At 46.3% G+C, this 24373-nt stretch overlaps 1 protein-coding gene across 5 annotated transcripts in view; it reads right to left on the bottom strand.

Annotated features, from left to right (window-relative positions):
* Window positions 1-24373, bottom strand: part of GKAP1 (G kinase anchoring protein 1) — a 1031394-nt gene that overhangs the window by 197025 nt on the left and 809996 nt on the right. For all 5 annotated transcript variants that reach the window (XM_069625871.1, XM_069625874.1, XM_069625873.1 and 2 more), the window contains one exon: window positions 19772-19835. In XM_069625871.1, the coding sequence (XP_069481972.1) occupies window positions 19772-19835 (64 nt within the window). The remainder of the gene's footprint in view (window positions 1-19771; window positions 19836-24373) is intronic.

The following is a 24373-nucleotide window of genomic DNA, read 5'->3' as shown; positions in this document are numbered from 1 at the left end:
CTGTGCCTGTGCCTCCCTCATGTCCACAATAGGATAATATTGGGAACAAGTCCCTGTGGCTCCTATCTCCCTTCCACTCACCTTTGGACGAATAGCCTGCCCTTGGGTTAGCTTGGGTCCTAGAGAAATTAGATAACTTATCTATCCTTGGGTACATTGTTGGTGAACCTAAAATCAGTTTGAAACTAATCACCACCACAAGCCCATTGCATCCTTTTTAAAGAGAACTCATACTTGTGAGAAACCTTGCGTTGGACCCTGTGACTTTTGGGCACAAGGCCCCCATTCATCTTAGAATTTGGACTTAAAATGTTAGGATATTGTACTTGTGCTTGGTCCACATCACTTTATTGCATCTACATTACTTACCTGGATTGCTGGATTGTTATTTGATGTCTATTAAGCAAACCTAATGGTGATCGTATATATTTGTAGTATTGAGTATTCTGTCTGCTAGTTTAATTTGCAGTGTGTTCTAAAGGCTTAAAAAAATAACTTATATGCATAACTAAGTTGAATTATTGTGTGCTATCTTGTGTGGACTCAGAGGACCCCTGACCCCACTCGCACTCTTCTGAGACTCCGATTGCTACTTTGATTGGGTTTTGGCTAAACTCTCAGATCTCCCTGTTCACTATAACTACGGTGGCCTCCTAAAATCTGTCCACAAAGCCATATTCTAGAAAGCCATCTCAAAAGACAGCCACTGGGCACGGTTGCGAAAGAGTTTGCTTTTAGCAAAATTTCCCTCCATATTGTATGGACCACCAAACCATATGATTTGATATTTTATTAATATTACACCCATATACGTGTTTCAGAGCTAATAATCCTTTTGTTTTTGTTTCTGAACCTGTCCTGACTTTTTACAGGTCTATCTTTCTCTGGTTATCATTTTCCTTTTCTGGTACTCTTCCTGGTACCCTTCCTCATACCCCTTTGCCTTTGTTTCCAAGACCTTTATATAGTAGGGCCTGCCCCGACGTAATGTCCATTCCATTGACTAAAACTGTTCCTGTACTTTCCCTGGTCGTTTGCATCGTCGAGTGCTTCTTCATCTTAGTACCAAAAACATCAGTATGATTCGATGTTACAAAATAACATGATTTTGACATGAATTTAGACCCATAAGGATCAGGTACTACCGTCAGCCTACCTGGTTGGGGTATAAAGGGGCTGTGCCTCCCGATGCTTCCTTATCCCCAGGAGAGGAGTCTCTCTCAATGAGATCCTCCCACATGCAACCACCCCTAGGGGGACTAATCGTTAGGTCCTCACCTACCTAGCCTCATGGAGAGGGGTTTTCTCCTGGGTATAAGTGACACCATTTGAAGGAAGTCAAAGTGACCATATTTGACTACTGTTTATTTTAAAGGGCTAATAAATCATTGTATACTTTTGTACTTGCATGTCTAACTTGAATTATTGGTTTTCTGTGTGGACACATTATAGCCCTTGACTACGCTCACAGCCCTCCTGAGACCAAGCCTTGCTTCTCTACCACCTTACAGTGCTTGGGTTTTGATAGTCCTCAGTGTCTCCCTACTCACTCTAATAGGGAGGCCCACCAAAATCCACCCCCGGGTTCATTTTGAAAATCCGTCTTAACATTCATTAGGAATGCAAAGAAAAAACAATTAATAAACATAACAAAATGCCCATTGGTATAATAAAAACAGGATATTAACAATATAAACACACTAAAAATATCACAAATGGCTATGCCATGAAATATGAATAATATACTAAAAGGAAGATACAGTTCCCATTCAGTTAACATATTGTATTCAAAAGTAAATTCAAACAGGTCCAGGCTCATTGTAGGTATTTGACTACTGCATAGACCATTGCTTCATTACTGGTTGCTCTGCACATAATCATAGCCTATATGGTATTCCAAGAACCATACGCAATAAACCTAGGTTTTAAATAAAGTTTCCTATATCGGCTGTGAAACTGGAATATTAACAAAATGGAATTCTGCTTCTTTTTCATTTAGATAATAAGAACACACGTCTGTTAAAGATGCGTCTTAAGAATTACCAAGGTACGATACCAGTAAAATGCCAAATCTAGGCTTAATATAGAGGGCTTGCACACGCTTTGGTTTGATATAATCTAGCAATGACTCATTACAGATTGGTAATGTACAATCCCAATATCCTTGCCATGTTCCAACCAAGCCCCTTAATGTATTAGCTTCCTGTAATAGCTCTCACAACTAGTACAATCTATAGTGAGTGTGCCAACAGAAAAAACACATGATTTGTATAATTCATATAAGTACCTCTGAGGATTCTTGGAAGGTAGACATGACACCAGATGAGCAAAGAGCTACCCTGTCGGCTACGGCAGGCATCTTCCTGGTCTAGTCTTCTCAGGGATATCAGCAATCATAAACCATGAGCTGGTCTTGGGCGGCGAGGATCATACACAGATGCTAAAGCCTTCAATCTGTTTGATACTGGGATGCTCGATTCATATAACATTCTCACAAATGCGTTGCATCTTATTTCCAGAAAAGTTTGACCGCTCACTGAATTTGTCGTCAAATTTTCCCTACTTGGTGCTTAATGTAACTAGAGGGATATTATAGTTGTCAGAACGCTTTCGGGTCACTATGGCTGCATTGGCGTTTCCGGCGACGTGATGTGCCGCTGTGCTCAGGAACAATCTGAATCAGCGGTTTAATCCTCTGTCCAAGATTGTGTCTTTCCGTAAGACACACTGCTGCTTTTATCGGGAACCGAAGCCGGGGACAGACGCGTCTCAACGTTGTGAGTTGCGATGCCGTTACTATCTCCTGACTTGTGTAATTCTCCTGCTACCCGTTTATCCCATTTCTTCTGGCTTGTGTAAGGAAGGCAAATTAACAAACAGTGAAGACAGACACAAGTGATCACAGTTCAAGGGTGTTTGTTGACCTTCAATGGGTTGGTTAAACGTCTATCTAAACCTAAATCTAAAGATGGGAGCAAGCTACGACCATCAAAAAAAAATAATGCAGTCCTAGTCGAGTTTGTCAAAATAAAAAGGGCCTATACTAATAAACCTATTGCCAATCTTTGCTTTCAAATACAAAATGGTGTGGGACAATAATGTATGCACAAAAGAAAAGTATTCAGGACATAATATGTAAGGATAGTTGAGCAGTTTGCTTCCCTTCCTCACATTTTTAGCACGGGGAAAGGCGGCACGTTCGAGCTTTGCACACATTCTGGCTTCTCTGCCACAAGGATACAGTTCAAAGCATAGGTATCAGGGCCTTCCGCCAAAGCCTCTTTCCCAGTAATGGTCTCTTGCTGCAGAGGGCCTGCCGTAACAAACAAGCATCAAAGTTCCTTTCTTACATGGATTTTTACATGCACAACTTCTCGTGTCCAGTGTTCATAATGGGTCTCCCTCCTTCAGACTCGGACCCCTTTTTACCACAATGTTCACAACTGTCTCCCTCGTTCGGGGTTGATCCCTTTAGCACAATGTTTCCAATTGGTCTCCCTCGTTCGGGCTTGCATCATGTAATCTCAATTTCTACGTTTTCCTCTCGATATCAAAAATCGAAGACTTTCGAATGTGCGATGGGTTTTGCTTAAACCGTCGCAGAACCACTTTGATTCAATGTTCTTGCCAATCTTCTACTTTCGTTTCTGCCACTTCTTGACAGGATACCATACAGAGACCTTTGAATGAGCACCCTTGTGGTGCCGGACCACTCAGTCACTGTTATTGTATCTTTCTCCTTTAATGTTCAAACATTCATCAGCAATTAAGCTTTACTTGGGTCTTTCATCACACAGGTTTCAATCTTAGTTCTTGCGCTCTTTATATATAATGTGTCGGCTTGCAACCTTGACTTCAACACAGAGCGGTCTTGCATCGGTATACCCAACTCACTGGCTGTCTTTATCTCATTGGCAGCGCTTATGATCTTGGAGCCAAGGACGGTACCACAGTGACTGATGTACCTCCCCGACTCGGTCAGCCGTGCAGGAGGGCCCTGGGTAACTGACACACAATACAGGATTCTTCAGTCTGGCTTTCTGGCCTTAAGCTTTCTAATCTGGAGGGTTCTGGAAAGTAACAGCTTCTCACCGAAAAGGTCAATGGTATCTCCCTCCTTGCATACCCTTCTTGGTTTGCAGTCTCCCTTCCTTCATTCATTCATTCAGCTGCCATCAGGAAAGTACTATTGCTTTGTGTGCTTTGCCTCGCTCAGAGTGTGCTCTCATGCTCTGCCTTTTATCCGTGTGGGAAAGTTTAATGGAAGTCAGGTGTGAGTGATTACCAGTAATTGCCCGACCATAGTATTGGGACATGTGATGTACAATGCTTGGGTGTGAGTCGGTTTTCTCCAACAGCAGGCTGACCGTGTGAAACTGTTTGTGTAGGGAAAGGGGGGGGGGTAGAGTTTATAAATATCCTATTGGGTAAGATGGGGTGAAGGTGTTACAGGGAAAGGGATATCACATTTCGCCATCAGGTGTCACACTCACCGAAGACCCCCTCACCCTGGTGATCCTCCCGCACTGGTCCACCCCCAGGAACTGGATCCAAAAGCGATGGACGTGTCCTGGCCACCTGGATGATAGATCCCAGAGGACTAACGGGTGAGACACCTTCTGCTTTCTCACACTTGCTTCATTCCGCACCTTTCAATATTCCAACTCCTGTTTGCACCCTCTTCTGCTTCACCTGGTTACCAGCCTCCTGCTTGCAGCCTCTCATTATCCTGCTTCTTTATCTTCAAGCCTGGTTTCTTCATCTGTGCTGCTCTGAAGTCATCTGCCTTTAAAAAATGACTAATTATTGTTCCGGGACTCCTGTGAATCTGAGGCTTTTTCTGGCTTTGCATTTTCCCTCTTGGCTCCACCGTTTGTAGGTTTGCCTCAGGTTCTCCATTCTAACCGGGAACCCGATCAAGGACCAAAACATTGAGTTCAGATATACATTTGGGGCAGACGAATCCACGAAACAAGGTAAGTGGGCTTTTTGTTACAACGCAAACCATACATTTCACAATAGTTCCTACCGCCTTCGGTGCTGTACTTCTAGGACTTCATAAGATGCTAGATCATCACCCAATGTTACAAAAGTTGAGACTGATGGTTGCGTTTCTTGCAAACTGCTGCTCTTGCCTAAATTAACAACTGTATTTAAGCCATGAGCGGTTTTACTTGACCCATTTTGCCGTTTCCTGGAATGATCAGGACAATTTAAAGTAGTGTGTTCCATGTGTATATTTATATAGCGCTTTGGATTAAGGTGCTATATAAATAACACATTATCATTATTCTAGTCAAAGCATCGTTCTCAGCATCATCAATTAAAAGATGATCAATGTTGTCCCTGACACAAAGTCAAAGTGTAAAGTATTTCTTGCCCAGTGAGAATGAACTTCAATTTTATTTTATTTTTTCAAATATGGTTTTATTAAAGTTTTCAGAAAACATGTTAAGCATCATACAGGCATTGTTTGGAGTACATCATAACTCAAATTCTACCACTTCCACCCCACCCTCCAACAACCCATAAACCTTTATTACAAAGAAAAACGCCCACCCCCTTCCTCCCCTCCCCCTCCCCCCAAGGAACAGTGTTTCATCTATCTTGTCTCCTTGTACATTGTGGTCTTAATTGTAACATGTGAACATAGTTTAGTCTTAATTGTAACATGTGAACATAGTTTAAGTATTATTCTCATTCCGTAGTTCTGGTCGCCTAAATGGGGCACAGTCAGAAGCAATTTCTGGACCGCCCCAGGTGAGCACCCACCACAACATTGCTCCATTCTACAAGGCATGACCATGTGGACTCTGCGGGCTCAATCCTCTTACATTACAATTCGTTAGTTGTTGGGTATTTATTCATTCACAAAGCCACCCCATAACAATTCACACGGCATAGATCTCCCATGGAGGGCTGCAGTTTTTTCCATTATACAGATATTAGTGGCAACATTTAACCATTCTCTCATACCCGGGACCGTAGCCGCTTTCCAACGAGTCCCGAGACAAGCCTGTGCAGCGAGCAGGAGTGGCAACACTATTCCAGTCACTCTCCTAAGATCGCCTTCACAATCCTCCAAACCAAATAGTATGAGAAGGGGTGCAGCGTCACGATAGATACCATCCACTCACCTGAACCATCCCAGGACCTCATCCCAAAACATCTTAATACGGGGACAACCCCACCACATATGCCAATAATCGGCTCTATCGCCACATTGTCGCCAGCATAGGGGGCTTGTTGAATGAAACATCTTAGACAACCTATGGGGATTGTATTGCCATATGTGGAAGAGCTTAATGGTGTGCAATTTATACTGGCTCGCTACTGATGTTTGCGAGGCCCCTTTACAGATCCTCGCCCACAAATTGGGATCTTGTCTAAATTCAGGTCCTTTTCCCACCTACTCTTCAGGTTGACAGTGGACCCTTTGCCGGCATTTATTAGTGCTTCATACATGGTTGAGATCAGGCCTTTAGGCTCCATCGTGGTATTGAGGAGCGATTCAAAAGGGGCGAGGTCTCTGTACCTTCTCCTTCCATTTGGCTTTCGTAAGGATACCCTTGAGTTGAAGACAGGTAAGGGGGCAATCCCTAATGCTTCTTCAAGTTCTGTGATGGTGAGGAAACTGCCTTCCCTCCAGTGCTGACCCACTCTCTCCAGCCCCGCCTCAAACCAGGGTTGAAATCTTCCATGATTGGGAATCTCCTCCCGAACTCCCGGTACCCAAATATGGCTCAAAGGAGATGAAATGTGGTGATCCCCTGCATGCCCACCCCCTCCCTCGAGACCTCCAAGATGGTGCCCAGTATAGGGTGGTTTTGAATTCTACGGAGTAATTTGTCCCTTGGTACCCATAGCCATTCAGCAACAGTGGCCAGGGCCAGATTATAGTTGTCAAGGTGTATCCACTGTAGCTCTTTTTGTCATCTCATATAGGGGACCAAAACCCTTAACTGTACCGCTTCATAATATCTTTTGAGATCCGGTAGCCCCACACCTACCTTCTATTTGGGTAGGGTTAGAACCTCGTAAGCTGTTCTAGCCTTCTTCCCCTGCCACAAAAACCTCAAGATTGCCTTTTTTACTTCGCCAAAGAAGAGTTTCGGAAGTCTGATTGGGAGCATTTGGAATGGATACAAAAACCAAGGGAGGCATACCATCTTGACTTAGTTAAGTCTCCCAATCCAAGAAATCGTGAGCTTTTGTCACTTTGCTAAGTCAGCATGGAGGCTGGTCAGGAGAGGGGGAAAGTTGGTGTCATATAGAGTGCCCAGATTTCGTGTAAGATTTATCCCCAAGTAATGTAGAGTGGTACCTCCAATCATGAGGCCTACTGTGGAAAATCTAACAGTGTCCTCCTGGGTGGGTTTGTTTAATGGAAATAGGATTGACTTGGACATATTAGTTTTGAAGCCGGAAAGCTCACCATATCGTTCAATTAAGTGTATTGCTGTCGGTATGGATGTCATGGGGTTCCTTATGTGTAGTAGTAGATCGCCTGCATGAAGGGCTATCTTGTATTCTTTCCCGCCCACCTCAAGACCCTCCACGAGGTGGTCCGCTCCGAGTTTCTGGGCGAGAGGTTCAAGGGAGAGGGCGAACAATATCGCGGATAGAGGGCAACCTTGCCTCGTTCCTCTCCCTAGATCAAACCATTTTGAGTAGTTGGAGTTGACCGCTACCGATGCCATGGGGGATGTGTACACTGCCTTCACCCCCCTTCTAAATCTAACGCCCAGTCGGACTTTGCACAGCACCGCCTCCAAGAAGCCCCATTCTACTCTGTCAAACACCTTATCTGCGTCGACAGATACGAGAGCAGGGTCCCCTGCCATTTTCTTCGATTCGTGGATCAAGTGTAGTGTCTTGCGCATTGTCCCTGTCTCCCCAAGATGAATCCGACCTGATCCGGATGTATCAATTGAGGCATGTATATTTCTCGTCTAGCTGCATGTACACTTGTGTAAATCTTGGCGTCAATATTTAGCAACCATATTGGCCGGTATGATCCGCATTGTCTGGGATCCTTGCCTTCTTTGGGTATCACCATAATAAGTGCCTGCGATAAGGAGTCCAGGGCTACACCTGTCTCTAGGATATCATTGAAAAGTTCCATCATAAAGGGGAGGAGGCACGAGAGGAAGGTTTTATAAAAACCTGCCGTGTAGCCGTTGTTTCCTGGGGCCTTCCCTAGCAGAAGCCTCTTTATCACTCTCTCAATCTCTTCAGCCGTGATTGGAGTGTCCATCGCGTCTGCTTCATCATGGGAGTGTTTCGGCATCCCCACACTTCCCAAGTACCCATCTATTTCTGTTCTCCCTTGAACCATCTCAGATTCATATAACTTCTCATAAAACTTTGGGAATGCCTGCGAGATTTCTCCTGTCTGTGTTCTGGGCCTCACCTCCCACATCTATGGTGGCGACCAACCTCTCTGTGCGCTGCCCCCTTAATCTAGCGGCCAGCAGTGAGTCTGCCTTATCCCCTATCTCGTAATGCTTCTGTTTACAAAGCTGCAGTTTGCGGACAACTTGCCCCTCCTCAAGGAGTCAATGCTCTTCTCTCTTCTGTCTGGCTTCCAGGATCTTCTCCGCCCTACCCTCAGTGGAGATCCGCGCCACTCTGTTGAAGTGGGCAATCTCTCTCCTTAGTCTACTTTCTATGAGAGCCCTTTCTCTCTTTTTGTTGGCGCCCTCCAAAATCAGGATCCCACGCCTTGTAGCCTTGCCTGCCTCGCACATCGTTCCCCCTTGGCACCTCTCCCGTAGTGTTTGCCTTAAAATATTCCTTTATCTTAGTGTCCATTTCTGATTGGAAAACAGGGTCTTTCCACACTGTCTAGTTGCATCGCCACTTTGTGTCCCTGTGTGGAAGGTCTGCCAGATTTAAATCAACCGTGACCATATCATGATCTGACCAGGAGATTAGTGAGATGTCTGAGCCGGTCGCATCCTTCTCCATTCCCTCTGAGACATATAATTAGTCAATTCTAGTGAATGTGCCATGAGGTGCCGAATAAAAAGTGTAACCTGTTTCGCGCGGGTGGAATCCCCGCCATATGTCTCGTAGCCTATAGATCTCTATCATCTCCATCACCTCTGCCCGTCCACCTTCCACTAGTTCACGTGCATCAAGGTTACCTGCTTGTCTGTCTAGTTTAGCGTCCGCCCAGAGGTTAAAGTCCCCCCCCCCAGTATTACATGTCCAGAGGCATCCAACATTATCTTCGGAATCGTTCTCTGTAGAAATCGGGATTGGCCAGTGTTGGGAGAATACAGTGTTGCCGGATTGAAGGGTATTTTGCGTGCAGTACAAACTACCATAAGAGCTCTACCTTCAACATCTGGCCGTACTTTGGTGACTTCTAGATGCAACCTCTTTCTAATGAGTATCCCCACACCCGCCTTCCAGAGAGGGCCAGAGCCCGTGTTCCGCCCCCGTGCTACAGTGCAAGAACCTGCGTTCTTCCCCATGTGCATATTTGGTTTCTTGGAGAAAGAGCACATCAAGCCCCGCTCTCCTAAACTCCTGCACACCACAGACCTTTTCTTACACAAGTTCAACCCCTTGACGTTGAGAGTACTCACCCTGAGGAGGCTACCTTTCTGAGAGCCTAATTTTTCCGCCATTTCTTCCTCTTTGCGAATATTGCTCTTAAGGTGAGCCCCAGCAACCATGACCCCCCTGTAACGCTCACCTGATATCCACGGGGACACCATTCAGCCTGCCTGGACCATTCACGATCTCAAACCCTTCCCTGGAATTCAACTGGGGACTGGGTCTGAAATACAGGATTTCCAGATTTAGCTTTATAGTCTCTGGTTGTTTGACCTCCACTTCCCTTGAGGACCAAACTTTCCCCTATGTCCTCTCCTCACTGTGTTTGCTTGTGTAGTGTGCTCTCCGTCCTGCTCTTCGGTGCAGGGGTGCGTCGGTTGATGTGGGGGCTGCGCGACCTAGTTGCTCCACTGGTGCAGGGCCAATGAGTCTCAGCTTGTTGTAACTCCAGCTCGACAAGGTAGGTTTGTTGATTCTTGGTGAACTCCCTTTTCTTGTCTGTTGCCCCTTAATGATGTCTTCTCTTTCTCCCTTAGGTGTTGGAAGGGGTCGGTGATGGTGTTGGGCTGCTTAAGGAAGCCGAGGGCTGAAAGTTGAGTGAAAGCGCTATGCGCGGCACTGTTTGCTTCTTATTATGCTGACCTATGTCTCTCTTTGTCCCTTTCAGGCCGCTGCAATGTCTCAGTACGGCTGCCGGCTGACAGAATAAGTGTTGTCTTTTCACTTTGTAGGTCTATGGCGTGCTCAAGAGCTGAAGTTACCATGAGCGACTCGAGTTCAGGTAAGCGTTTGACTGTTCTTGCTGTTTTAGGGAATCGGGATACGAGAATGCTTACTAATGTCTTTTCTCATTGTTCCTTTCTTCCCAGGATGCGGCGTTCAGAATGGAGATGACGCCGCCAGAATGCTGTCCACAGGGCCGGAGGAACGATGGATGGAAGCAGGATTCTCCTCAGTAAGTGTGATGTTAATGCTGTTCTTGTTCTATCAGGTGCGCGGCATGCGGAGGAAAGGCGAAGGCCTTCAAGAGACCGATCCGAAAACGGCGAGTGTCACACTGCAGGCGGAGAGTAACGCAAAGCGTGTTTCTCTGCCCGGGCGTGGTTTATATAGCCTCCAGGTATCCCAGGCATCCCTACGTCGAACCACACCCAAAAAGCTAGACCGCATAACTCAGTTCATGGAACGGAGTTATGTGGGGGCATCCATATTGCCCAAAGTGCAATACCAAGTCCATTTCCAAGTCAGTCTTCTGCATTAAGTATGAGCCTGGCGCCAGAGGCGCCAGGTCTGGCTCCAGGTGGGTCTCAGATGAGATGGGGAGGCCCTTAAGGTCCATGTGGGGGATTGTGGCCTGGCTCCAGTGTTTTGCCTAAGGGGGCTAGGGACAGGGATCATGACACCCCCCATACATAATACCTCTTACCACATGATTTGTACTCAAAGAGAAACCTGTTCCTACTCATCCCCCATCCCCTACTCATCCCCCATCCCCTGCCCCTCCTGCATCCTGTGGCGATGTCCGATCCAGCTCGTTTGACATCACCAAGCCGTTTCCGGACCACCAGTGGAGACCGAACATATCACAGTCCTATCACAAAACAGTCAAATAACTATTGAGCCCCCTTGACCCCACCCCTTCAAGATCCCTTAATCTCCATTTCCCCTTTATCTCAGAATGAATGTGCCCCAAGAGGAGATACATCACCCGGACCTCCGGAGTCTGATGTGTGGACGAGTCTGTACGCCTCATTGCTAGAGCATTCTTGGGGCAGTGCCCCCGAGTGTTGTGGGGCCCACCCGACGTTCAGCCGTCAGATATTAGTGCAGTGGTTGATCAGTCGCCCATACTCGGGTCCATCGTTGAATCAACTCACACTTCACCCACTTCTTGATAGTGTTGCGTTCTTCAGGCCTCTGCACCCGGGGAGGCGTTCATCCTTCTTTATTTCCTGGACCCTGATATCTGCCTCCATTTTGGGCTTTGAATGTGCCACTGTCTGTCGTCCTCTCTTCTTTCCCCCTGATCCATTTCATTGTCCTGGTTACTCAGTAGGTATTACGCTCACCTGGTCTCTGCAGGGACGTTGGGCACGGTTGGAGCCCTCCCTGGACTGAACTACCCTGGCTCGAGCTTCTCCCTCGACCGCAGTGGTGTGGGCTGCTCGGGTTGCTGGTTATACCCCTGAGAGAAGGTAGGAGGCAATGAAAATGCTGCGGTTGAACTGCGATCCCCTCGAACCCTTCGTGCTAGAATGAGATGAGCATGCGTTTTCCCATATGACCTCACCTGTGGTTTTGTAAGGATGAGCTCTCCGTCCAGCTTTCTCTCAGCAGGGGCGCCGTAAATAGACCAAGTTACGTCACTGGTCCTTGTGCGTGGTGGTCAAGACCGGCTGCAACCAATCCCGCCTTGGAGATAAGTTTTTGTAGCAGTGATTATTGTTCGTATCCTTTTGTGTTGATTTTTCCCATTGATTATTGTCTGTAACGTTGTAATGTCCTTTCTTTTCCCCTTTAGGTATGAAGATGGCCCGTGGAGACGCAGTGATGGAATAGAGTTCAAAACGGAGCCGACAGGTGTTTAGAAGACCCCACTAGAAAGGCGAGTTGGGTTTCCGGATGATGCACAAGGTTTGTAGGTTGCGCAGCTAAGCGTTGAAAGTTTATGCAGTGGCTAACCTTGTGTTTTCTATCTCCCTTGCAGGTTCGACCTGACAGCGCTTGATGGCGGAATCCGCGAGGATGCTGAGCCAGCGGATGTCTCCGGTGATGTTGGGCGTCCGGAACAGGTAAGAATGCAAGGTGCTCCAAGATTTGGATCAGCAGAGACAGGTAAGGTGCACGCGGTAGCCGTAGAGTTGTAATCGAGTAAGTAGTGCTTCGAGCGATGGCGTGGCTGGTCTCAGGTAAGATGCGCGTGGTAGCTGCCGATTTGGGATCGGGTTAGCAGAGCTTCCGGCGATGGCGTGGCTGGTCTCAGGTAAGATGCGTGCAGTTGCAGGATGGAGTTCTGGAGACTGAAGATAAGCATGCAGAACTGGAAACAGGTAACGATTTGTATACGGCGGTAAGCGTTACGCTGCACCAGCAGACTAACGCGAAGCACCAGCACGCGAGTGGGGCTGGCTTATATAGTCTGGCCCCAGCCACTCCCTTTCAGCCCTGCCGCCCTCTGGCCCCACCTTACCACTCCCTCAGACTTCTGCACGTGCTCCCAATGCTTGTGGATGGCCGCGCCCGGCGTGGATGCATGTGCCTTAGGCACACTGTGTGCAGGGCACACTTTCAGATGAGCCAGTGTCCATGACAGTAGGTCAGTTATGCAGTTGTGTATATCCTTTTCCGTTCTCAGTTTAACACTATTCCCGTCCAATTCAAATGTAAGGGAGAATGGGTAGGCCCATCGATATCCGACTCCTTTTTCTTTCAGCCATTTAGTGAGGGGCATACACATCCGTCTCAGGGCGAGAGTCAGTGATGATAGGTCTTGAAAGATCATCACTCTTGCTGTGTCCAGGGAGACATGTGCACTGCGCTTGGCTTTCTCCAGGATTCTGGCCTTATCGGAATAGTTGTGGAACCGTACTAGGACCATTTTCGGTCCTCCTGTGCCCTGCCCCCACCGCCCCGCCTCTGTATATTCGGTCAACCTTTGGTTCGTCGATGGAGTCTTCCTCTAATAAGAGTTTCATGATTTCATGAAGGGTCCTTTTCAAGTCTTGTTCAGATTCTCCTTCTCTTTCCGGGATCCCAGAGATTCGTAGGTTGTTCCGTCATTCACGGTTCTCCAAATCGTCCATTTTCAGACAGAACTCCTCTTCCAGAGTTTCTATCTCTGTAATCCTCTGGTCTATTTGTGTCTCCTGGGTACTGAGAGAAGTTTGATTGTGTTCGACCACTTTAAGTCTCTCTTCCATTCTGTCGATTCTCTGTGTGATCTTGTTGACCTTCCTTCCAATGTCCACCCTCATGCTTTTCAGTTCGTTGAGTAAAGCTGCCACATTAGCCTTCGACGCGCCGGCTTCCACCCCGGACGTCACCATATTAGGCCATATTAGGTTTCTGTAGGGATCCTGGGTTGGTGCGATGCGGAATAATCCGGTATGATGCAAGTTTCTGCAGTAGGTCCATGCACTCCTCTCGTGGCACTTTGTCGATGGACTGTGCTCTGCTGTCCTAGGGCTGTTACTACGTCAGCCGCCTCTCATTCGAGTCACTCTCTGCTGATAGAGCTTATTGTAGCGTAGCACTCCATTCAGCTCTATCGACGTGGGGCAATTTCACCTCCTACCCTAAAGGAATCAAGCAAGAGTGGTTGCCCAACCCTCACAATGACAGGCGTGGCTTGCAGTTGAGAGGTTCAGTGGTATGCTTTATTGGGTTCACTGCAGGGAGATTATACTTGAGGACAAACATCTTAGAAAATCAGTTGAAGGATCTTATTGGAGTCCGAGGTGAGCACTTGTGAGCTGCGAGCTACGTACGCATTTCTTGGAACGTAGCGAAGGCCCATTCATTTTGGCCTTGGCAGCTGCACCTAGAGGAGGGCACACGCCCTGGTGTCGGGGGGCCCAACCCTCCAGTATATCTTTACAGCACCCCGCAGTCGGCACCTGCCTTGTCACATGAGGTTGGTACAGGTTCTGTCCCACCGCAATAGAGGGAGCGTGTGGGGACTGTTGGGTGACCGTGTCTATCTTGCACACTTCCGACCCAAGAGTGATCTGCCAGTGTGGGGCATGCAGGACTTAAGTGGTGCTGTGCCTCTGTGCTTCGTGTTATGCGGGTGCTTGCTCTGGGGATCCCTGTCCTAGGACGATGTTTGTGTAAGCTCATACTGCTGGGAGGGTGGGGGGGGGCACCAGATGACCAATCCACCCTGCTAGGGGTGTGCCACCTTAGTCTATGCGTGGGCTTTGGTGGTGCTCCCACTGTCCTGGTACCTCCACGTCACACCAGTCATAATGGGAGACCACATTTTATATTGCTTCAGGTGTGGAGTTCAGTCTTCCACAAGGAGGCCCCCAGGACGAGTCCTGGAGCGTGCCACCGCGTGGACAGAGGCTGTGTACAGAGTGGTGCTTTAACGGAGTCCACTTGTTCCCTGCTGAGTGGTCCGGAGTCTCACGATAGAATCTGTAAGTAGAGTGCTGATTTGCCCTATTGGGCCAGCCCAGATTGTGTCTGAGCTTGCAGGAGAGTGTTCACTGTCCTGCCTTTGTTCTAGAGGGGCCGATGAGCCTGACCAGTGTTCTCACGAGGTCTCTTCCGTTAAGACATAGGAGTCAGAAAGTAAATGTCTGAGGCTCAGAGTACTGAATAGGGTGGTCGGAGTTGTATACGTTATTCCTTTGTAGTGGGAGACCTGATATTCCAATCATTGTTGTGGATAAGGGAATCCCCAAGTTAATTACAGACCTACAGCGATCTTGAGGTTTTCAGCAGCAGACTCACTGAGTCACTGCTTCCTCCTGCGTTGCCACCACTCCGGTGTTTTACTCAACAAAACGTGTGCATGGTGTGGTAATGGAGGTGAGACCATTGTCTGAGACTAGCCCGGAGGACGGCAACAGTCAGCCTCACAGGTGAGCTTCGGATTGTGCGCCACGGTCCGTCAAGCTCACGCGACTCACAGGGTATCACCTTTAATCCTTGCGGCTGGGATCACAGGGAATCAAAAAGTATCCTTACCGGTGGTTTGGATGGTTGCAGTTGGTCCTGTAAGTCTATGCTCCGCCACAGGGATCGACGGATGTTCGGCCCGCTGTGTTCTCCATGCTGGGCTGCACTCCGCGATATGTTGCAACGGGCAGTGCGCACAGGGAGACCAGGATACGCAGGGGACACAAGCAGGCGAGAGCACCAGCTGGTTCACTGTCGGCACCTCCTCGGGGCACCCACTCCCAAAGCATCTTCCTTCGTGCCGCCCCTCAGGGCATGGTCTTGTGGGTCCCCCAACTATCGACCCGAGCCGGGGCACTCGAGGAGGGAGACCGCCTCGGTTCCCAACCTCCACGATAAGCTACGGGTGTTTTCATAGAGTCTCTGCATTAGATCACTTTTGAGTGCCTTCCTCGGCGCACGTGGATCCCAGGCCACTTTCAGTCTCGTCCACCCGGCCGTTGCTTCAGCGCGCCGCACTACAATGTCCTGATTCGACACGAATCTTGCTTCGATTCTCTCCGCTCCTTCGCTCACTTTGAAGGCGATATGTTCCTGCACCACTCAGCTCTAACTTTTCCGGGGTGGGGGGGGTTTGGGTCTCCTAGTGGGGGCTCAAGCCACTTTATAGACTGTTGGGTGAGGAGCTCACACTGAGGCGGAGTTAATCTGTGTGCCCCCTGGTGGCCAGTCGTACTTCAACTTTTTAATCTAGTGAATAGAACAGTCTCAAATTTCATTAATAGATTTGCCTTTTCAATTGACTTACTTTGTACATTTGAATGTTTTACAGACTTATGGGGAGATAAGCGTATTTGCTTTTCTTTTAGACTTTTCTGTAATAGTAAAAAATACAAGTGTGCTTCATTCAATTAATACTGATTTTAGATACCAATATCGGTAAAATAGGAAAGTTAACAAATCACAGTAAGCACAATCAGATAGTAAGATCAATAAAAACACTAAATGCACTTACACCAACGGTCAACAAGTATACAAATGAAATTACAACCTAAAATCTCAAAGCAATCCAGCCTAAATGACGTCCAAATTCAAACATCAAGAACATTTGTCTGCAACAATCTAAAGAAACAATATACTAATGGGGGGTACACGGTAACCTATAAAAAAAAGAAAAAAAAGAAAAAAAAATCCTCCCTCCACTATTCTTCACTTCACGCAGTTTACAGTCTGCAGCCCACAAGCGTAGTCATGAGCAATATTTAGGCATATGTAGATGAGTACTGTCCTATCACACAATGCAGGGTGTGCCCAACATCTCAAAGGGCCACAATAGTCTACCTCCTCTAGTCTCATCTAGCTAACTGGTTAAAATAAAGTTCAGTCTCCAAAAAATAACCAAGGTATATGCTAGCCAGGTTTTTTTTCACACCAATATCGGGTCCCAGCAAGCTAAGCAGAACATTTCTAAAGGTTAGTATAAGCAGGCTAGAAGCAGTGGTCGAAGTGAGCGGGAGCGGTGCTCCTCTAATTTTTTAAATTACGTTTTAGAGCGCCTATATTTTTATTGTAAAAATAAATAATTCTGGAATAGTTTTGTTTTAAAATGAAAGTATAGGAAGAAGTTGAAACGTGCACCTTCAGTGCTCTGCACTGAACGTTCCCTTAAACAGCAGGTGCAAGTGTTTGGGGGTTTGTATTGTGTGTGGGAGGGGTGTGGTGATGAGGTTTGTGAGAAGTGGGGGCTAGCCAGCAGGTAACATAGTTCCACTACTTCCACTACTTCTTTTCGTACACTTCGACCACTGGCTAGAAGTCAAAATAACCACTGAGCAATTGAGTAATCAAGTAACAAATCCGTGCAGGCACCACCATGCTCATCTGGGTCAACTGGTAATAAATAAGGCAATAAGCGAAATTCCAAACAGCTATGATAAACATGCCATTCTTGAAGCGGAGGCCTCAATGCAAGGTTAAAGAGTGAGTTATTGATGGGCTAAATGTTCCAAGGAGAAAATGTGACTTACCTTTTGCCATCACAGCTGCCAGCCAGCCAACAGCCAGCCAACAGCCAGCCAACAGCCAGCCAACAGCCAGCCAACAGCCAGCCAACAGCCAGCCAACAGCCAGCCAACAGCCAGCCAACAGCCAGCCAACAGCCAGCCAACAGCCAGCCAACAGCCAGCCAACAGCCAGCGTGCCCTTCGAGCAGGCTTTGCATATAGAGCTTTTAAAGAGCTCTGGATTTACGGTACTTCCAATTCTAGGGTCTGGGCCTCGCTGCACTGTCAGGGTTCTGCTGCTGCCATTCTGCTCCTCAGCAAGCAACAGCATGCACGCCCTGTGCAGCACACTATAGAAGCCACATTTGCCTCAGTGCATAACAGGGACCTTCTGACAATTCTCTAGCCTACTGCTTGTTCTCGAATGTTTGCTAAATCAAATGTTTCCCCTTTCCTTTGGAGTAATCTATTATCTACCACATCTGAAACAGCCACATGTCTCTTGAGTTTATACAAGGGCTTTCATAGTACAACAGGATTGGGCATCAGTTGGACAAGTGGACATGCACTGAATCCAGATTTGCTGTGTATCCCAAATGTACATGTAATTTCAAAGTGACTGCATGTTATTCAACACGCATGTGATGTGCATGTGAAGTATAGCAGAGCCATAAACTGTAGACAGTTTCCCTTGAGGTTGATAGTCTCAATTATTACTAGTCCCCACTCAACCTTTAGTGCTGCACACCATAGAAAACGACTGAGTACCACAAAAAATTCAGTCCAGCATTCACATAGCCACTGATGTAGAAATCCATCTTGCGGATAAACACACTACATAGTAAAGCTATTAAAATGTCACTACTGTATTCATCTCTGCTAATAAGTGAACATTCCAAGGAAATAATAAATTCTATAGTCATGCGCAATATGATGTTCTGTTTATTTTAATATATGTTCAGAATGTAGTCTGCCAGAGGACCAACCACTCACCCCATCAGACTTTGAAGCCATAACAATGGCAGCAATGTACCACAAATATATCAAATAATAGATTTAACGACTGAAGACAGCATCATTCTCAGATTGGGGGGAGTTGGGTATGGTTGTTTTGCCTTCCATTAATATATGCTTAAGACAATACAAGTATTGTTGTTAAAGAAAAGTCTGTTACCGGCAGATTAATCTGCCAAATCCTTGCATCACGTGCACATTACACTCTCGCATGTATGTCTAATTGCCATTACAAGATAAATGGCATTGGTGTTGAACCTCCACATAGTATTGGTAAACTACAAGCCTTTGTACATTGCCACTACAGAAATTTGAGAAACAATCCGATCACGAGACCTGCCTATCGGGTATATCCAAAAAACACACTGAAAGCAAACCACAATTCAAGGCTGATATTAGAGATCCTTGTGGCAAAACACCTGCTGGCCTTATACTGGCAATAGCGAGTAGGTTCCACCATATTGAACAGGATCATGGAAATTGCTTATATCCATGGTCTCACAAAGCTATTTGACAGTAGTTCACCCGAGCAGTAATGAGAAAGTCACAAGTAAATATCAAGTGGTGCTTCTTAATTAAAAATGATTATAACAAGTATTAAAAAAAACTGACAAACATATGCTGAGTACTTATATCACCAAAGTTCCAATACATATAAAGAAAGTGCGTCTCCTGTGAACCTGAAATCTCCACAATCTGAAAGTAATATTATTGTCATCTGCATTAATAAGGAGTAGAAGACTAATCTTAATACTACTAAACTTGAAAAGCTAACAAAAAGTGACTAATTGAATATTTTGGAAATTCAGCTTTTCTACTTCAAGCTACCATTTCTCTCCAAGATAACTGTTTGTTAAAAAAAGTATGTTTTCATTGTGCACATTTTATTTCCATTTATTGTGTATACGCATAGTCCTGCCAATCCTAGTTGATAGGTATTACTATAAACAAAAATAAGACTATGTCGTGTCAGTATATCATTAGAATATACCGACACAAGCCACACAATTTAGGGCGGTTTTGAAATGGTGTATACAGAGCAGCAAACATTAATCCAAGGTTGAAGTTAACACGCTCAGAAAAATGCACGTCACAAAGACACACAATAGAATGGACATCTATATGAATATAACCTAAACAATATTAAATAGCAGACAAATGTGTATGAGAAACTATGATGAAATGGAAATTAAAAAGTCCTCATGATATTAGTTATCTTGTCAGGTTTTTTTTATATTGTGCTCTTTCTTTGAGAAACATTTCTTGTCGAGCTTCTGCCATCTTATGCAAGTGAAACTATTTCAAGGTGCGTGCAATAAACATATCGAGCATTTGCACAATGCAGTGGACTAATTAGAACTGTTGATTAAGAAAGCGTCTAAATAGTATGAAAGGTGAGATTTTTTTGTATGTACAAAAATCCTAAAGAGACATGTATTTTAAATTTGAGGACCATGACTACAAGTTAAACCAATATCTTTTTCTACAAAGTAACTTGTATAAGAAGAAGTGTCTAAAACGGTACAAGATTAAATTAGGAACATAACTTAAATGTCACTTACTTTCGCCTTCCTGCAGCATTTTTAGGAGCTGTGCATTCCTTGCTTTAACTTCTTTGTATTTGCCCTAAATGAACAAAAGGAACCAATATATATAAATGGGTATATAAATGTAAACATGCATAACCCAGTAGTAGCATATCTACTAACTGTGCACAAGGACAATTTGAAATTGGTAGATGAAAAACCTGTTTCTTGAATGAGAATGCATGAGTTTCTGATACTAGCATACTACGGTTTTGCCAAGAGAAGAACAAATTACTTCTCTCTGGTAATGTTATTTCTTATGAATGTTCCTCCCACAGATTCCTCATCTTAGATATATTTACCTGCAGCAGCAGATAGTGGAAACATTTCGCCACCATGGGGTGCCGTGCAGTATTGTGTTGAGGTTCTTCGACACTTCTCGGCATCAGAACAAGACATTGACACAAATGGCCCGCACTGTGCCTTGTGACCTCCGTTTACTCATTCATTTTCCTGTGCTCAGCCATAATGGTTTTCATTATGGCCAGGAAGGCAATGAAGTAGATGCTTATAAGACAAAGGTGCTCTTATTGAGATAGTGCATGGCCACTTTGCTGTCCGTCATGATCAGGACAGTTTTCTCTTGTATCGAAAAAGGGCTTCTGTGCCAGGCCACAAACCGCTCCCAGTCAGCTGATTCAGGTAAGCGCCCCAACCCTTCAGAGAAGCATTCATAACTCGAGTTGCCTCCGCCACAGTTTCCCAAAAAGTTCTCCTCCCATCAAGTTCTCTGCTGGTTCGCATGTGTGATCCTGGGAGAGCTTGATCGGGACCTTTAGCACGTCCCTCATGCTGCACGAGAACTGTAACCATTGAGCTCTGAAGGCCCACTGAAGTGACCTTATCCACAATCTGGCCTTTGGCACCAGAAGGATGCAGGATGGCAATTGTAGAAAATCCAGGCCCAGCAACAAGTGGGCATCATGGAGTTTGGCAACCATCTGCCAAATGTACAAAGCTCTGTCCTTGGATGGGAAAGCATTCCCCAAGGAAGAGTCAAGGGTCGCTCCAATGAATTTGAAGGTTTGTGAGGGTGTCATGTGAGACTTTTTTTTTTTTAAATAAAAAATTTGTTTTTCAATACTTTTTCAATCAACAGTCAAACCAAAGAACTCAAACTCCTCAGTACAAAATCATACAGAAATCTCCATGGCAATCCTGGTTCCTCATTCCTATTGATATCACCCCCACCCTTCGCCCTGTATTGCTCCCCTTAATGTCCAAATGCCCCCTCTCAACAGACCATTTTCTCAGCCGTCCCTCCCGGTAAGTCTTCCTCCAATTGCTGCTTAACCGAATTCCAACTATCAACACCATATTTTCTTGTACGTTTGGGGACACCCCCTGTCCCTGGAGATACTCTCATTTCTTCACAATAATCTATCCCATTCTACCACCTGTGTATATTTGGCGATATGGCGGTGCCCCCACTCCATGGCCAAAACCTTCTTACGGATCATGGCAGTTCTAATCAGACCTTTTTCTTTGGTGTTGAACACCAAGTCTCCCAGTAATGTAACAGCAGCAGCTTGGGAGAGAGGCGTTCTGACAATCCTGGAGAGCCTATTTCTAACCAGTTCCCAAAAGGACTTTGTTTTGGAGCACTCGCATATCATGTGGAAGAAGGATCCCATGCCCACCCTACATTTCAAACACATACTCTATGCAGCACCTTATATTTTATTAGCCACAATCGTGTGGTTATGCTCGCTTCTCTTGGCGAGCTCAATGCTCCAACCGAGTCTTCCCTCCTCAAGGGGTCCCAGATTTTCCTCCCAATTTTCTGTAAGCTTCTGCATGGGTTTGGACGTGAAACTGTTCAGCATTGTAATGGCCTTCCCCTTGATTTCCCCTTCCGTGAGGTTCGCCTATATTGGGGACCTTTTGGGCAGGGCCCATGTGTCTTGTTGCTCTTGGGCCACTGCATGTTAAAATTTAGTATAGGTGTAGTGATCCCGCTCACGTAGGCTGCATTAGTCCTCTATGTGCTGAAAGAAGGCTAACTGATGTTGAACTAATATACTTCACTTTCGGGATTCCCCCATCCTGCCATCTTCATTACAAAAGCAATTTCTGTACCTCCGGCAGATCTACGTTCCCCCATAAGGGTGCCCATCATGGTCATTGCTTTACGGCCACTTTATGTGAAGCAATGGTACAGGACACAGGTTGTGTCAGATCCTGTGTAGTCCTACCCCCGTATAATACTTGCAAGGGAGTCCGGGTTCCCATTTTACTCATTTCCAGGGCAATGTGTGGCAAGCGCCTTCCGTGAAACAATCACTCGTATATTGCCATTATCTGGGAGACCCAATAATAATGCTGCACATTCGGGATCCTCAGCCCTCCATCCCATACTGGTCTAGTTAGCGTCCTAAGCAATATCCGAAGGACTGTATTGCCCCATAAACTTTGCCTATACAATTTCTCAATAGTCCAGAAGACCAACTGTGGGACCTGCACTGGGGTGTTCTGGAGCACAGAGGAGGCACGGTAATGATAAAATATTAAATAAGATTTGCCCTCCAAACCAGGGATATGGGAAGGGTCACCCAGTGTTTGGCATCTCCCTTAGGCCTGTCCAAAACCGGGTCCAAATTCCTCAGAGAAACATGGAGTCCTCCACACACTGATACCCAGATATAAAATCAAGTCCCTCGCTATCATGAGTGAACAACCCTCCAGTATCGCTTCGTCCCATTCCTTTATCGGCATGAGTTTGGATTTATCCCAATTTATCCCCAGGCCACTGACCGAACCAAGTCTCTGAAGCACCTCCATGACCATCGGGAAGGTGTGTTTGGGGTCCCCCAAATAAATAAGGACATCGTCGGCATACAACAATATGCAGTCTTCCCCTTCCCTTCAGCCACACAAAGCCCTTCACGTTGGAGATCCGATCTCACCTTAACTGCCAGCGGTTCAATCGCTAACAAAAACAGGAGTGGCGAGAGGGCATTCCTGCCTCGTTCCACTTTGGAGTGGAAAGGCCCCTGAGGTACATCAGTTAACCCACACTCTAGCAACCAGGTTGGTGTACAGCAACTCTACCCATCTCACAAATCAGTGCCCGAAGCCAAACTTTGCCATAACCGCCAAGAGGTATTCCCACCTCACAGAGTCAAAAGCTTTCTCTGAGTCTATCGCCATCACCACATGCAGGCCGTTAGGGAGGGAGCTGCCCCTATAGCATTGTGAAGTCTTTGAATGTTCATTCTGGTCACCCTTCCCAGCACAAACCTCCACTGATCTGGATGAATTATGGCCGTTAACAGTTTGTTGTCTAAAACCTTTGCTAAAATCTTATCCTCCCCGTTCATTAGAGAGGTTGGACGGTATGCGCTACACAGGTCCGGGGGCTTCACCTTTTCATCTATCACTACTACCGTGGCTTGTCTAATATCCTCCAGTAAAATTCCCCTCTCCAGACTTTGCAGAAACATGGCCCTCATCTCTTCCGCCAGGCCCTAGCCAAACAATTTCCCGAATTCCACCGGAAATCCATCAGGCCCTTGAGTGGAGTTATGGCTTGCTGAATCACCTCCATGTTCGGGTCTACTTTGTCTGTCCCGCTGCTCCGGACCCACCTGTGGTAAATTTGCATCTCCCAGATACAAAGTGATCATGGCGGTGGTCCCTACAACCGGGTCTCGGTAAAGGTCAATATAGTACTCTGCAAACCCCTGCGCGATAGCCTCACTCTCACAACTCATGTTCCCTTGTGCCCCCTGAATTCTTCTCACCCACCTGACCCCCTCCTCCCTTTTGTCTAGCCATGCAAGAGGTCTACAACATTTATCCCCTGCATCAAATATCCTCGCTTGTTTATCCCAATGGGCCACCCTGGTCTCTTCTCAGGATACTGTCATATAGGGATGTTATCCCGTCTATTTTCCTCTTTTTAATCCGAAATTCTGCCTAATGTGGTGTGCTTCTGCTACCTCCACTTCCCGTTCTAGCTGTTCCATCCGGTTCTGCGGTTCTTTAAGATGCTAACTTGTAACCTGCATCACCCTTCCCCTTAAGACTGCTTTGTAAGCTTTCCATAACATGGATCAACTGTCCACCGTTTCAGAGTTAATTTGAAAGTAGGTCTCGACCCCCCCCCCCCATTTTTCAAGTAGAACCCAATCAGCCTCCAGTCCCCCCCCCCCCTCTGTTTAGTTTCCATTCACCCCAAACTGATATGGATCGGAGCTTGGTCCGAGATGCCTCTTGGGAAGAATTTGGCCATCTCCACCCCACCCAACATCGTGTTCGGCAGAAGTACATAATCTATTTGCGAGGAGGAGTGCCCATTAGAGCAAAAGGAAAATCCCCATTCCCCAAGGTGTAGGGCTCTCCAGACATCTTGCATGCCTGTGGCCTTGAGCGGGGGGATGTGTAGCCCTCCCTATGTAGGGCGATCTATCTTTCTCATCGGGTAGTGCTGTATCATTGAAAACCCCCCGAATTGGCTAACAGGTTTTGTAATAGGCTAAATGTTTCCGCTTGCAACATTTGAGGTGCATACGCGTTCACAATACACATCGTTTCATCCCCATAGTGTACCACTTAGTAGAATCGTCCTACCCTCCT

This window comes from Ambystoma mexicanum, chromosome 6p (genome assembly GCF_040938575.1).
Source record: "Ambystoma mexicanum isolate Mex_15411 chromosome 6p, UKY_AmexF1_1, whole genome shotgun sequence".
NCBI classification, from domain to species: Eukaryota; Metazoa; Chordata; class Amphibia; order Caudata; family Ambystomatidae; genus Ambystoma; species Ambystoma mexicanum.
The sequence above is the reverse complement of the archived record's forward strand: the minus strand, read 5'-3'. Positions and strand labels throughout refer to the sequence as shown.